Source organism: Lissotriton vulgaris, chromosome 6, assembly GCF_964263255.1.
Source record: "Lissotriton vulgaris chromosome 6, aLisVul1.2, whole genome shotgun sequence".
Classification (NCBI taxonomy): Eukaryota; Metazoa; Chordata; class Amphibia; order Caudata; family Salamandridae; genus Lissotriton; species Lissotriton vulgaris.
In genome coordinates this window covers 1,631,405,190-1,631,421,640 of record NC_141694.1, presented here as the reverse complement: position 1 = coordinate 1,631,421,640, position 16,451 = coordinate 1,631,405,190, and the positions used below count along the sequence as shown (strand labels likewise).

Here is a 16,451-nt window from a genome sequence, read left to right as displayed (position 1 = left end):
TTCTCCTTGGCAGTGGTTCCTTCTTGATTCCAGGATGATCTAATTTTCTGTAGTCTGGGGTCCTATACTTATATCCCTAAAAGACTTTGTTCCCTTTGTGCAGGAGGGCTATGAGCCCGGTCTGAACCAGTTCTGGGTGTTCCTTGAGCACTTTGTTTTCCTGGCTTCTCCTTTCCTTTCAGAGAGAGGGGCATGATTGTCAGCCACCCAGCAGGAGGTGGAGCCAGCATTGTGGAAGGCAGGCACAGCCCCATTCAGGCCCAGGTGCTATCCCCTCCCACCACTCAAAAAACAGATGCAGTAATTTAGCCTAAGGCAGACTCAGCCAGCCTCCTGGGGGCTCCCCAGCCCCTGTCACTCTCAACCCAAACAGTCAATTCACAAACAGGCTAAGGCACACAGAAAGGTCAGACAAGAGAACAGCTAATTTCTAAGAGTGCTGTTCTCAAACACAAGATTTAAAAACCACCTTTCCTAAAAGATGTGTTATTAAATTCTGAGTTCGGGGATACCAAACTTTTATGTAATATCTTGCTCCTATAGGAAGATATGCTGGAGCCACTGGAGCCAGCATTTCCCATGATTGCCTATGGGCAAGATAGCCTTACAATAGTGAAACACGAAAATGGCTGTAATTCACTGCCAGAGCATGTTACTGCACTAGTACATGCTCTACCTTTCACATACACTGCCTAGGGGGGTACCTTGGGCCTTCCATAGGGGTGACCAATGTGTACAGAAAGGGAAGGGTTAGGCCTGGTCAGTGGGGACACTGGCCAGGTTGACATGGTAGTTCACAGACTGCACACAGGCACTGCGGTAGCAGGCCTGAGACACCATTTTAGGGCTACTCATGTGGGTGGCACAATCAGTGCTGCAGGCCCACTAGTAGCATTTGTCATCACCAGCCCTGGCACACCCAGTGCACTTTACTAGGGACTTCTTGGTGATACAAATATGCCAATCATGTATATCGAATCACAATAACAATTTACACAGAGAGCATATGCACTTTAGCACTGATCAGCAGTGGTAAAGTGCCCAGAGTCCTATTGCCAACAACCACAGGTCAGGAAAACAAGGGAGGAAGAAGCAAAAAGTTTGGGGATAACCCTGCAAAAAGGGCCATTTCCAACACTTTACATTTATAATACTGGGATAGGGTGTCACAGAGCAGCTGCGTGCACCTATCCCCTCGCAGCAGCACGTTATATCTTTGGTGACGTAGGCTTACATTTCATCTACCTAAACCCTACCTATTGTTATGTAGGGTGTTCAGCATAGCTTTTGCCACCTATCCTTGCTTTATGAGAGAGGCTCACTCTGCTTCTTGCTTACCGTGCTGTACCTATTCAGTGAGGGGAGCCTACATAGCTGGTATTCATGGTTTTCTTTTTTTGGGTGCAGTAGGCGTCCACCATTCCATCCACGTCGTGTTCTGGTTCTACGTGACGGAAGTGTGCCCTGGTTCTGCCCCCTGGTGTAGTAAGGGTGCCATGTACCTTAGTGGAAGACTTAAAAATGGTCCGACTGCTGGCATAGCAGGCACATACAGCAATAATCGGGGTCCAGTGGACCCCTTAGATTTCTGGGCCTGATGCCACTGCACACTAGTCTAACATCGCTACACCCCTGCTACTGCGCATGTTGAGGAGAAGGGAGCTCTCATCGCTGCCGTCTGCACTAGGTTGTGGATTCATGCAGATTTTGTTGCGATATTGCGTACTTTCATTCATTAATCTTTATTTGATTTGAATGAAACAAATAATGAAAGTTCATCAAAACACAAATACAATAATATCTGAGCAACATTCACCCTCGATAAGAGAAACCCATACAGCATCTCATACACAAGAATGAAAACCCCCGATAAAAACCCTGAAACATAAAAACAGGCAGTAGGTACCCTTAAGAATTGAAGGCACAGTAAGGCTAGTCGGTCTTGCCTAAAATTCTGTGCTACAAATAACGGTTGTATGTACTTAAAACACAAGTTAGGAAATGTAGGACATATATAGACAACAAGCGTATTTACTCAATGTCATGTTGCGTAACTTGCAACCGTGTAGTATGCCTGTGTGAAAGTAAGCCTCTTGGCCCTTCTGGCATCCGACACACTCATACCTTGCACAGCAAAGCGAGGATTGTTCACTGAGCTACCTCAACATGTGGGAGTTGCTTTATTGTATCTTTTTCAAGGTCTATTCTTGGGAGAAAGCCATGCACCTGCTAGTAACACTATCTTAAGTTCTGGTTTCTGTCACGTGTATCTTCCTTCGACTGTTTATCTAAATAAAAAACATATATCTGTTCGGGGAAATGTGGAGATGAAGCAACATTTGACGTTCAACCGCTTGGGGAGGTGAAGCTCTGTGTTTCTTTGCTGGTATAAAGCTGTTTCAGGATTTTTGATAAGACATTTGTATATTACACATGTTTTATACTTCAAGTAAACCTGTAGCCCTTCTTCCACAGTACCGGTTTCTTGTGTGTATGAAACTCAAGGTTCAGTTAACTATGCTACACCTGCTCGGAGTTAGGACTTTGCTGTATGTGTTTCCCGAGAAATCTTTACCATTTCTCTCTCTCGGCGGTTACAACCTGTTGCAAATGTCAAAGTTACATCTGTGGCCTCCTTTAACGTGACTTGACCTGATGGGATGAGGAGAAACAAATAACACAGCGTGGTGACAAGGAAGGAAAAAAAAGGAATGTAGATGCAAAGAAAGAAATGACATGCATGCGTGCATGAGGGTTGAGAAATGATTAAAGGGTGTGAAAAAGAAAGTGGAGACTGAATGTGTAAGAGATAAAGTTGAAACAGCGAGGGAAAGACAAATAATGTTAGAAAACTATGGGATGGAGGGTGACAGGGATTGGAAGAACTAGTGGAAAAAATAACAGAAGGAAAGTGGTACCTAAACTGAAAACTATTTAACAGCAAGGGTGAAAGCGAGGGACAAAGAATGCAAGATGTGTAATTAACAGAAAGAATGGACCAACTAGGGAAATACACCAATAGAAAAAAAGTTACAGCCGGACAGAAGAAAGGAAATGGAAAGAGAAAGGAAGTGAGGACTAAATTGATACAAAGAGTGAGTAAGGGAACAGTCAAATAATCTGAAAAAGAGTATGTGATTGGAAACACAAGAGAGTGGCAAAGTGAGAGCAGGAGACAAAGAAAAAAGATGGAGAGGAATGAAGCTACACAGTAAAAGCAGGGAACAAAGGTAAGAGAGGGTTGGTAAGGATTTCACAGGAAGAGTGAAAAGATGCAATGAGAAAGAGTAATACCAGAGTGGTGGGGAAAAGGCTAAATCATTGAAATAACAAGCATTGGCATAGCCAATAGGTCTCGCTTTTGGGACCTTATAAGTATTTAGTTATGCAGCACAATATCCTTTGTGCAACCACATCAACTGTTGCATGGCTAAGCACTTATAAGGTCGCAAAGGCAAGACCTATTGGCTATGCCAATGCTTGTTGTTTACATGTTATCACTGTCTGGGCAAAGGTCTCATCTCATTACCAGTTTAACATCCAAATGCAGTCATAAGCATCTGAAAGATGACCAGTCAACCGTAACATAGGGCCTTCCACTGCAGGGCAAAGAGATCACCGTGATTTTATTAACGTTTGTTCCGTTTGAGTTGGAAACATTTCTGTTAAAATCTGTAGATTGTATAGCAGATGCCGAATTATGTTGAAAAATTCCCACAAATCCATAATTATGCAAAATACATGGCAGCCAAAAATCTGCATAATTCCGGTGGACCTGACTGTGAAATTGTATTTGGCATACATACTGCTGGTTATTTCACGAGGTGGCACTGGACAGTGACAAAATTGCTACTTCTTTAGACGTAGTGCCTCAGCAAAGCAGAGGTACATCATCACAGAAGACTAACATTGAGCAATAGTACTGAATTTTACGAAGATGAACTCAAAAAAACATTACGGGCGGAATTCGAGCAAGAAATCGTGCTGGCAGTCCACTGGCTTAAGGGAGGTAGAGTTGCACACTGACAACTCCTCTGTAAGAGGTAGCCTTCTGCAGCAGCAGGTGTGGCAGTGCATTGCGTGGAATCCTAGACTGCACGAGCTTCAAAGGTTGTGGAATAATCAACAGTGGGTGAGTAAGTCGAAAATATTTCTTTTCCTCCAAGGTTTCAGAAGAAAAAGTGAGCTGTAGTTGGTTTTATGTTGCTTGCTTTATCTAAACTGATGTTTGCATGTGCGCTTAAGCCGACAATGGGAGTTTGAGGGCAGGTGACAAGAGCCTCGCCCTCCTGCCATTTCGGGCATGATGGTGCCGTCCACGAACCTTATTGGCTGAATGGTCAGGGGCGGGCGGGGGTAGGGGTTAACTGTCACTGGGGAGAAAGGGGTTGTCCACCATTTTGGCTAATGCAACACAGCGGTCACCACGGTAGGAGGAAGGGGCGAGGTGTTACAGTTGTTAGGAGTTCAGGTATGCAACAGATTGAGTTTTGCAGTGATCAGCTGGAGTTTTGAAGAAAATCTGAGAACTGTTGGGGATGTGAAATGTTCAGGGTGGCCCTTGTGGGGAGGAGGGCTGTATTATTCATGATATAAAAAAAATCTAGTGATGATATAAACATTTTATTGCGGTACAATGTTAGTCTGTAAGGCAATGGCCAGGATATTATGAAAAAATTGTGAGGAGCTATTGCTTCATTAAAGTGACCTTACCCTCACACGCTGGCGTTGCCGTTCTTGGGATATGCCTTCTCACTCGACACCAATTTGCAGCAAATTAGAAACAAGTGAGTGCTTTAAAGAGTTGTCAGCAGGACCTAACGTGAGCTTTGGCTGCACCCAGAGGAATAGTGATGTTCTTTTTGGTTATTTGTTTCTCCAATTGAGTGGTTGCGCAGCAAAGCTTGAGACTTTTTACATCTCAAATGTACTCTGGATCGTCACACATTCAATGCGTAATCTCGTACATGCAATGTATACAGAAAACAATTGTTTTTTGCACTGCAGAATGCCGTTTTAGCATTTAATCGGGGTTCAAAATGCAACCCACCCCTGTAGGTATTGTGACTGAAAGAACCAATGCATTGACGAGGACTCGAACGTGAAAGTAGCGCGACGTGGCAGGGGAGTGGCGGAGGAGCAATGAAGTGAGAGGAAAGACAAATGGCACCTGATCAGGTGCTGAAAGCTGGCGGTTGCGCACGTGCGTGCGCGTGAACGCAAGTGCTAAACCAGCCAAAGCAGCTGGTGGTAGCACTTTTTAAAACCCCTACTAAATGTCTTGCAGAGCAGTGTATGCGCTGGCTCTAGCGAGACCTTAAAAGGGAGAGGAGTGGGGGAAGAAACACACTTGAGTGAGCTGAAAGAGAAAGGTGTATAGATATAGGTAAGAGGAAATGAAAATACATTAAAGTGGCAGCTTGACTGAAGTAGCTAAAAGATGAATGTAAGAGAATGGTAGAGGAGAGGTAAAGTGTATTTTAGTGATAGAAGTCAGAGAATGAGAGATGGATGCGATGGAAACCCAAGTGATGTTGCTCAGTGAATGAGAGTCTTGAAGGTGTAAGGAGATGGGAAATTGTACCTACTAACAGATTGTGCAGCAGGTGCAGTGGCTCTTGGGTCTAGGGCTTTGAGGCCATTTGCACTCCAATTATGGTTGTTTTAACTATCGAACAAGGGAGCTACTGATCTCATTTCACATGCCTGCATTGTTGCCTCTAGCATCCTTGCTCTGCCAATGCTTACTAAGATTTGTACGGTCTTGCAATGCATCCGGGTTCTGTGCCTTAGTTCACTAAATCCAATGTGCTTTGATGAAACTGTATTTGTTTGTGTTTGAAATGTTTCGAAGTGAGTCATACTTGCTAGTGTCCAGAACAGGCCAGTCTAAATGATGTTGGATGGGGGCCAACTAGGTCGCTGTATGAATTTACAAGGCAAGGGGGTCTAAGGCATGGACGTGTGTGACAGAGGACATTGCTGTTTGTTTTTTGTTTTGTCTCGCTTGCTTTGGTGGGTTCTTGGCTTTAGATAGCTGTTATATGTTGAGCCATCTTTGCCAAGTAACTGGCTCTGATGTCATTCTATGTGTATGTGGGTGTAGTAAGTTTTAGGTTAAAATCTAATGTAAAAGCAGGTTTACTTTGAAGTATGAGTACAACCTGTTATGGATGTGCCAATGAGGTGGCAAATGTTCACCTATCTGACTGTGGCCGTTGATGTCTCCTTGATGGTGCCAGTAGTTGTGTCTGGTGAACACCATTGGAGTAATGCGCAGTATTACTTACTCTTGATTCGTGATTGCCTGTTGTGGAGCTCAGCTGCCTTGCCAGAACTGGAGAGAAGGGTCAAGATAGTGACAGGGTGTCAGGCTAGAGAGGATGACAGATTCACCCTCACTTCCTGTGAAACGGATTCCATCTGCAATACCCTCAGGATGCTGTCGTCGCTTAAGGCTCCGTTTCTTAAGGGCTGCACTTATTTATCATTCCATAGCAAGCACGGTGACACCTCAACTTTCGTTGTATAGATCAACAACAAACAAAATAGTTTTTGGTAAGCCCTGCCCTCGGTGTTACTGAAAACTTGCTCGATCTTTTTTGAAGCCAATTCAACTGAAATTACTGTTGGTGTCATTGGGTTCGGGAGCAGCGGTTCGGTACCTGAACACCACTGAGGCCCAGGAAGCAAGGGAGCTGACTGAGGGCGGGGGGGGGGGGTTCCAGGGTATCATGGAGGGGGCCCTTGAAATTTGTTACGCCACTGGACATGGGAAAGATAATGTTAGGTTAGCAGAAGCTTAATACTTAACGCGCGATAGGTTCCAAACTTGTTAGTTGAAATCAGACTTTAATGTTAGTATAGTAGTGAAACAGCGCCGCCGCGTGGGTACAGAGATGAACCTCAAGTGCCTGGAAATAGAATCTCAGAGGGATGGGAACACACATTTTAACCGACACTGTGGAACCTGATTATTATCATCCTTTGTAATGTCGAGTAACCTTTGTTAAATAATTCTGCAGCCAATTAGGTCGCAGTGAGTAAAACCAGTCGGTTCAAATTACCTGCCATGTCTGTGCACGGATCCTCGCGCTGCTCAGGGTCTTCTTCCGGGTTATCAGAGCTCGGTCCACGGTGTTCCTGCAGAATCCTGGCTTGGGTGAAGTAATCATTTGTGTCTCGTGGCTGTATCTCATTCAAGATCATCTGCAACTGGGCTGCGCTTTCTTGAAGAAAAATAAAGTTGTACTTCCTTACAACCTTGAAGTTACAGCACAAAGCCAGTCACACGTCTAAAAAATTCGAAAAGCAAATACCTACTCAGCATCATTTTAAAGTTTGGATTCGTGATCACTTCTTTGGGAACCCCATCCCCGATCACAGTCCATTCCATTAATTTTTTCGTTCGATCAATTTAATTCCATCTTACCTATCCACTATTCAAATCCAAATCCACCAACACATTCTACCAACATCCATTCCCCGTTTCCATCCATCCAACCACGGATTCAATACCCATGCAGTCCAGTAAATCCATCTGCTCCATTCCACCCAAGAACGTGAACTGATCCAACCCAATCCACCGCAATACACTTCTTCATCCACCCATCTGAATTCCTGCATCAACTAATAAATATCCACTCATCCTTCCATTCATCCATCTATCTTTCGAAATTTGCCCGTCTATCCCATAATACTTCCAATCATCCCTCCCAATCCTCCATACCAACATATCCATCCCAATTCACCTCAAACCACCCATCCAGCTCATCTTTCCCTCCAAATCATCTCTGCATCCATTTGAAGCCTCCCTCCAAGTAATCCAAGCATCACTCTATTCAATCGAATCCAACAATCCATCCATCGAATACACACATTCCAACCCACACACCCTAATCCAAACATTTCCAGCCACCATCAATCCATCCATCCATCCAACGCACCCATCACTTCGCAACCTATTCATCCTTCAATGCCACATGTTCCTGACATTTCATGCGCAATAGTTCCTACAAGGCTGTGCGGGACTCCAGGCACAAGGAAAAGTCAAACCCTACTCAGGACATCCTCAATGATTATGCATGAGAAACATTTGTCTTTAATGAATTGCATTGGAGATGGGATGCAATCTTGGGGGTCGATTGAAAACCCCAGCTGGATCTTCCCTTCAGACAAGGGCAATGCAAGGTGTCGCTCTGGAAGAGACTCTTGCTTGTCTAGAAGAGACGCTGGCTGGCAAAGCTTTGAGGGTCACAACGAAGCAAGGACAATCCATCTTGGATTGACATTTAATAATGGAGTAATGTAGTCCACATCTGCTCAGAAGCACAAGACTCCCTTTCCCAGCCTCTAACCCCACAAGATCTCCAAGAAGAGAGGAGCCTCATCATTCTGTGGCCTCCACCATCACCTGGCGGAACAGCCTTTAAATGGAGGCCAATCAAGGTCTCCCTCTGTCACACACAATTTTAAGGTTATATGGGAAAATGATATCCTAAATATTTTATCATACGGTTTCTGATCATTGACGAAGAAGAATCCTTTGTTTGGGTGGTTGGCAAAAGACCAGGAGCTTAGCACAGACTAAGCTTGGTAGATAGTGCTGCATCTATGTAGACGGCTGCACTAGTGCTTCTCGCCCTTCCCTTAACACAAGCTGCAGACCCCAAGCGCTTGGCATGGAGCTCCTGGAGCTCCAATGGGGATGAGGTGGGGGTTGGGTGATTTCATCCTAGGCTGGACTGGCCTCCCCATGATCAGTTTCATTCAGTGCTTGGACTGCACACTCCAGGGCTCATGCTGATGGTTCCAGACTTCAGAGCCTGCGCTCTGAAGAAAGGTTGTGATTCAATGTCCGCTTGAACTGATGAGAGGTCATCTTACACGTGCCTTTGGAAGGTGGACCCTGGGGTTGATAATACAATCAGAATTTCTATTGAGGCAGTTCTATCTGTACAGCAATAGACAAGTTTATGGAACATTCAGGCCTTCCGGTGAGGTGTCCCACCTCCATAAAGCAGCGGGCCGCTGCTGCTTCCATACCGTAGATCTGAGCTGTGAAACTCCATCAACTCGAAGTTGCTGCGGAACGAGGATCTATACATGGCGAGTCCAAGTCTGTTCCTCTGTGAAAGGAGCAACTTGGCTCGATAATGTTGGCGTTGGTGACTTATGGATTAGACAGAGGCATTCAAGCCTGACTCTGTCCTCTATTTTTAACTTGTATAAATGATGTTTTGTACTGGAAAAGCAATCACATCAACGGCGAGGGGGACATAAGGCTTTTGTTTTCAAGTGGCTCCAGGGGAGAGGCGTTTGATTTGTTCTAACCTATTCAACAACTGGTCACCTAAGAGTTGTTTTGGTTAGGTGGATGGGGATCAACAAAAAGGAAGTATGTAGCTGTATGTCCCCGGCTACCTCTGTCTTCATGGATATATGCTCGGCGGCGTACGCCTTATTTTGGCCAACACAACCTTTCGTCCAAAGAAAGACTTGGGTTGTGCTTACTGTTCACACAGGTCTCATTGTCAAACAGCAGCAGGACCTCAGTCTGGCAACTGTTAGTTTGCAACAAGCTATGATGTATCTCGGACTCAAGGACCGCTGGAGATTCACCAGAATAGTTCAGAACTCATGAGAGCCATCAAACTTTAACATAATCTGGATGTCGTTGGCCTAAGACTGAACGAAAGGACACCACCTCTGGATGAACATCAGCAGAGGTCCAATGTATACAACGGTCATACACGCAGAAGGAGAAGCACTGCGTGGGACTAGGCACTGGAGGTGTCTCGAAGGGACTCAACTGCACACTTGAATACAAAACACCAAGTTTACGCTACCCTTTCAGAAAGTTGGTTTTCCTGACTTATTATTCTCCAAGTACTAAGTGACTTGTAGAGAGCATATGTAATCACAGCACTAACAAGACCGGAATTCTTGTCATAAACCATATATAAGCGTGTCCTTTCTCGTCCTCTCAGATATGAATGTTGTGTGTTTGGTCAGTACATTTAGACGGTATCACAGACAATGTAACGTATTCCCTGGATTCACTATGCAAAGTAAAATAACCAATCTGCTGCAGCCTCATAAGGGCCCAGCTTGGATGCGCATCTCTCTCTCTCTCTCCTGTGTCCTCGCCCCACTCAAGTAAAACTCCATGGCCCACACCTAGGATTTTTAACCATTCACATGTTGCAATATTTCTAGAAAGTTAAAAGAGGGGGAGATGAATGGTGCCTTGGGGTACATTTAAGTCAACATAGGGGGGTTGGGCCCTTACCAACAACCACCTTGGACCATTGTTTTTTGTTGCTAAAGCCTGAAGGAGTCTTGTCAGAGAGACACAAAGTCTGTAAGTACCTGAAAAACTAAAAAAAAGCCACAAAAGAGGATTGTATTGTTCCGCCGCTGCCGCCGCATATAAACCTCCATTGACTAAAGCCTTGCTTACAGAACATCTGGTTCTCACTTCGATGAAAACGGACCCCTTGCTGCTCATAAACTTTGAATTGAGACATCACCAAAAATAATTCCCTTTTTGTTTGTTTAAGAAACCACCCAGCCCTTGTTCTGAGGAGAAGCCATAAAGGACCTGGGGTTTGAAACGTGTTGACCATGAGCAATGGGGTATCCTTGCACAACGCACATCAATATGGAGGACTAGAATTAAGTTTCAGCGAAAAAGAACTTCTTCAAGTCCATATTAGATAAGCCTGGACCCCCCCTACTGTGCACCAAGAGCGTATGTTGTTAAATGTAACACTCTCGCTCTCCAATTGTAGGACTGGTTGAACACTGAATGGCACATGCTTTCCCTTGCTTTGTTGTTTATGCTTTCATATTTGTTTGTTATCTCTTGATTGAGCACAATGGTTTTAAGAATTTGCATATCTCAAAATCGATAGCTGGTATCACTCCCTTCTTTGAAATGATATTGAAGCGTGAAAAGTGATGTAAGCTTGTGTAAACAAGAATCAGAGGTCATGTTTATTGAGTAAAAAGGTCTTTACAAGAAAGTAAAAATGTATTTAAATCACGCAACCACCTATTGTTGTTTCGGGGTACATCTAAGACAGTATTACAGAGCGCCTTGGGACACTCACAGGTGAGTAGCTGCACTATACAAACTCCTGATTGACTGATCAATTGATTGATTGATTAAGTAAGGATCTGTACTCCAACCCAACTCCCTCCATTTTTAAGATATGGTAAGTTTAAAAAGTAATAAGAAAAATAAATGGCTGCACAGAAGAACCAAACATAATTTTGAAAAACATCCGACTATTACCCCGATGTTACGGTTGTGGAAACTGTGCCTACAGCTCAACTGTCTCTCTTTCGCTTTCCAGTTCAATGAGAGGCACCCGAGAGCTATTGTTATTCAAACTAGATCCATCGGAATCTGCTCCTAACAAGGACTGGCAAAGCCAATAGGTTTCGCCTCTGCGAGACCTGTTGGCGCTGTCAATGTTTTTTGAGATGTTGCAGCGCAGCGTGGACTGCTCTGCATCATGGCTTAAAGTGCATAAAAACAAAGCCGTTGGCTGCGTCATTGTGCTTGTCTGTTTACTTAAAGACATGTTGCACTGCAGCCTGAACTGCTGTGCAACAAGTCTAAAAAAACATTGATAGAAATACAACAAAAAAGACAAGAATAGTGGAAATAAAAAAGGAATTTATAAAACAGACAAGGATTACCATTTTCTTTTTTGAACTCTAAGCGAAAGCATTGGAACGCTTTATATGAGCATACTTCAAATCACACAAGGACACATTAATTATTTACTTATAGGCATGGGAAACTTAAGTGATGTGCCTAGAATCACAGGATGTTGAGATGACGCCGAGACCCGAACCGGGTCCCACAGTTCTAAAGTCAGCAGCACTGCCCATTGCACCGCAGAGACTCCTCTCAATGAACACTGCTGTGCCTCTCTGGTGCATTGTTTGTGAAGCAGACGAGCGCGGAGTATAAAGCGAAGTCACATCTGACGTTTTCCATTTATATTGTGCTGTTTGTTTCACGCATCAAGTGTGAAAATAAGTAAACGACTTTGTCTGCGCAAATATGCTTCTGACACCTGCACATTGCCTTTCCTGTAAATATGGTAATTTAGAAGCTGGGAAGCAAGGTGAGGGAGGAGTGTGGCGGTCATGAAACAATGGTGGACAGCGGGGGGGGTTCAGTGAACACAAGTTAAGGGGATGCTATGATTACGTACGGTAATCCCCATTACTCTTAGTCCTACTCGTCCTCGACCCAGTCATCACTCATGAGGTATTCCACAGACAGGAAACAAAACAGGAAACGCTTTTAGGCTCCACCCCCCCTCCTGCCAGGTGCTATATTACACACAACCACTAGAAGCACATCCTGACATACCAAGCAACAAAGGCCTGGACAGGGAGGGAGGGCGGGAAGTATGACTGGGTCGAGGACGAGTAGGACTAAGAGTAATGGGGATTACCGTACGTAATCATAGCATTACCTCTACGTCCCTCGTCCTCAACCCAGTCATCACTCATGAGGCATACCAAAGCAACGCCCAAACAGGCCTTTGGCAACCCAAACACAGCAAAACATAGACCAGACACAAAAGGGGTGCAGCAAGTGAAAAAGTTTAATACACAAACAGAACTCAGAGTGGAGGGGGAACCCCCACAGCTTGCAACACCCCACGACCAAAATTGGTCCGGTCAGACAGGGCACAATTCAACCTGTAGTGCCTCACAAACGTGGACTCGGAGGCCCAGGTCCCAGCACGACAAATCTCATCAAGAGACACACCATGGTAAGCAGCCCAGGAGGCAGACACGCCCCTAGTGGAACGCGCCTGAACACCCGCCGGACAAGGCAAACCAGCACCACTATAGGCAAGAGTGATGACAGCCTTAATCCAGCGACCCAAGGTGAGCTTGGAAGCAGCCTTACCCTTACCAGCCAAACCAAAGGTGACAAAGAGAGAGTCTGAAGAGCGAAACACCCCAGAACGAGCCACATAAATGGACAAGGCACGCCTCAGGTCCAAAGAATGAAGCAACAGCTCAGAAGGAGAAGAAGGAGAAGGACACAAAGAAGGAAGAACCAGCTCCTGAGAGGAATGGAAACGGGAGCGGACCTTGGGGACAAAACCAGGATCCAAAGAGAGCACAACAGCGTCATCCAGAAAACGTAAAAACGGGGGGAACAACGCAAGGCCGTAAGCTCCCCCAACCGCCTTGCAGAAGTAATGGCCACCAGAAAAACCACCTTGTAGGACAGAAACTTAAGGTCCACAGACTCCAAAGGTTCAAAGGGGGAAGATTGTAAAACACCCAACACCAAGGAGAGATCCCAAGGGGGCACCAGAGAACGAACAGAAGGGGAGGAAAGAGAAAAACTACGAAACAGACGAGAAACCAAAAGGCCATCTGAAGAAAGAAAAGAATCCAGGTCCCGGAAGGCCCGGATAGCAGTCCACTGGCCCCTCAAGGTAGAAACAGCAAAGCGCTTCTGAAAGCCATCCAGAAAAAACTGAAGGATAGAAGACACAGGGCAAGAGGTAGGAGACAAACCAGAAGAGGAACACCACCCCGAGAAGGAAGCCCAGTGCTTCGAGTAGGAAGACAAAGTAGACGGCCTACGAGAGGCCTGCATCACAGAGATGATGTGGTTGGGCAGACCACGGACCCCAAGAGACAACCGTTCAACCTCCAGACCGCCAAGGAGAGGGGAACCAGAAGAGGAGACGGGGACCTCAGAGGAGACGGGAAGCGGGGCAGAAGCCAAGGAGGGCCCACCGCGAGGCCCAGTAGCAGAGGAAACCAGGACCTCCTCGGCCAGTGCGGAAGAACAGCTACCACCTGAGCCCCCTCCCGCTGAACCTTCAACAAGAAAGCAGGAATCAGAGGAAAGGGAGGAAAGGCATAAAGAAGCCAAGGAGGCCACCGGAGAGACAAGGCATCCACTCCCCAGGCGCCCACCTCCGGAGACCCGGAGCAGAACAGGGGAACCAGGGCATCGGACCAGGAGGCAAACAAATCCAGATCCGGAGTCCCGAACCTCAGGCAAAGCAAGCGAAAAGTACAGGGATCCAGGCACAGGGACAGAGACGAAGGAATGAATCCGCCACCACGTTGTCCACACCCCAAATGTGCCGAGCAGACAAGGCCAGAAGATTCTTCTCCGCCCAGACCGAAATGGAGCAGGCCACCAGATTCAGGGAAGAACTGCGGGTCCCCCCCTGATGATTGAGATAGGCCACAGACACGGTATTGCCGACCTCACCAGGACATGGCAACCCCTCAGATGAAGATGGAAAAAACGGAGCGCCCTCTCCACTGCAGACAATTCCCTCCAGTTGGACGACCTGTGAGACTCCACCGGGAGCCAACGAGCCTGCACAGCCCAATGGTCTAGAGTCGCCCCCCATCCTGAAGCGCTGGCATCCGTGGTCACAACTAGAGGAGGAGGCAGACGGAACAACATCCCCACGGAAAGGTGGAGAGGATCCAGCCACCACTGAAGAGCAGACACAATATCCAGAGACACAGGCACAGGGATTGCATAATCCAGGACAGGAAAGGGGACCCACCGCTGCACATGCCACAGCAGAGGGCGCAGATGAACCCTGGCCCAGGGCACGGTGAAGACCGAAGCAGCCATGTGGCCCTGAACCTCCAGCCACTGAAGGAGGGGAGCAGAGGGCAGCGACAACAACTTCCTAAGCAAAGACTGGAGGCGGCGAATCCGGGCCTCCGGCAGGAACACTTTGCCCAACACGGAATCAAACACAGCACCGATGAAGGTCCTCCGAGTGGCAGGCTCCAGGTGGCACTTCAGCAAGTTTATCAAGAACCCGTGTTCCCTGAGCGTAGTCATGGTCAAGAGAAGGTGGCGAGACATGACCTCCAGGGACGGAGCCTGAACCATCCAGTCGTCTAGATACGGGAACACCGACACCCTCAGGAGATGGAGATGGGCTACCAAGGGAGCCACCACCTTAGTGAACACCCTGGGGGTGGATCGAAGACCAAAGGGAAGGACGCAGAACTGCCAGTGCTGGCCCTCCAGGCAGAAGCGCAGGAAACGCTGATCCCCCACAGCCACCGGGACGTGAAGGTAAGCATCCTGGAGGTCCAGAGTGGAGAACACCCAACCGGACTGAATCAGCGGAATAATCCTCTGGAGAGTCTCCATTTTGAACGGGATCTTCCTCACGAACAAGTTCAGACCCCGAAGGTTGATGACCACCCGGAAGCCCCCCGTGATCTTCGGTATCACAAAGATGATGGAGTAGACCCCCAACCCCCTCTCCGCCATCGGAACAGGGACAACCGCAAGCTTGCTGACCAAAGAACGAACCCCGTCCGACAAGGCCAGGCGGCGGGAGGCATCCCGAGGAGAAGGGGTCACCACCACCCCGGAGGGGGGAGGGGGGGACAGGAACTCGATCCGGTAGCCCCTCGACAAGACATCCAGCACCCATCTGTCAGAGGTCGTCAGGCGCCAAGCAGGAAGGAACTGGCGAAGCCTCCCACCAACCAGAGGCGGACCACCAGCGAGAACGTCCCCCAGGCTGGCAAAGTCAGGAACGCAGCGGACTAGACCCGGCACCCCTCTGGGACTTCTTCTGAAATTTCCGGGGAAAAGACCGGCCAGCACCATGCTGACTCCGAAACGAGGACTGCTGAAATCTGGAAGGCTGGCGGAAAGACCTGGCACCAGAGAAGGAGGAACCCCTACGGGGCGGGAGATCACGAAAGGACAAAGAATGCTTGCGCTCCTTGAAGACTTTGTGCAGCTTCTCCTCCAGCGAGTCACCAAACAGACGGGCACCAGTGAAAGGCAGCCTCAAAGCCATGGAACGTTGGGCCGCGTCCGTCTTCCAATCTCTCAGCAACAGGTTATGACGGGCAGCCACAGAGGAACCACAGGACATAGCAGAAGCCCTCACAGAGTCAAAGGCGATGTCCGACAGGAATTCCGCCTGGCGCTCCATAGACTCCGGACAACTGGCCCCCTCCTGCATTGACGAAAAAAGGGATTTGAAATCGGTCAGCAGAGACTGGGCAACATACGCCCCATAAACGCCAGAACGAATAGCCAGGTGTGAGGCGGCATAAGATTTCTTCAGGGCAGAATCCACCTTCTTGTCCACGCCGTCCTTCAGAATGTTATCATCCGCCATAGAAGGACGACACACCAGACTGGACACAACAGAGTCCACAGGAATGGAGTCAGGCAAAAAGTCTGCCATATCCTGTAAAGGATAAAGCTTAGCCATAAACCTCGGCATGGCAATATGATCAGGGTCCTTCCACTCCTTCAACAGGACATCAGAGACAAAGGGATGCACCGGCAAGGATGAGGCAACAGGCTTCCTAAACTGCGGCAGGAGCGAATCATGAGAAGTACTGGGCGTAGAATCATCCGGGAACCCCATGTTAACGCTCACATG

General features: G+C 47.2%; 1 protein-coding gene across 1 annotated transcript in view; it reads right to left on the bottom strand.

Moving 5' to 3' along the window:
* THADA (THADA armadillo repeat containing) overlaps positions 1 to 16,451 on the bottom strand; it is a 1,588,234-nt gene that overhangs the window by 1,262,061 nt on the left and 309,722 nt on the right. Inside the window, exon 21 of the mRNA XM_086927803.1 lies at positions 7,068 to 7,229. Within this exon, the coding sequence (XP_086783929.1) occupies positions 7,068 to 7,229 (162 nt within the window). The remainder of the gene's footprint in view (positions 1 to 7,067; positions 7,230 to 16,451) is intronic.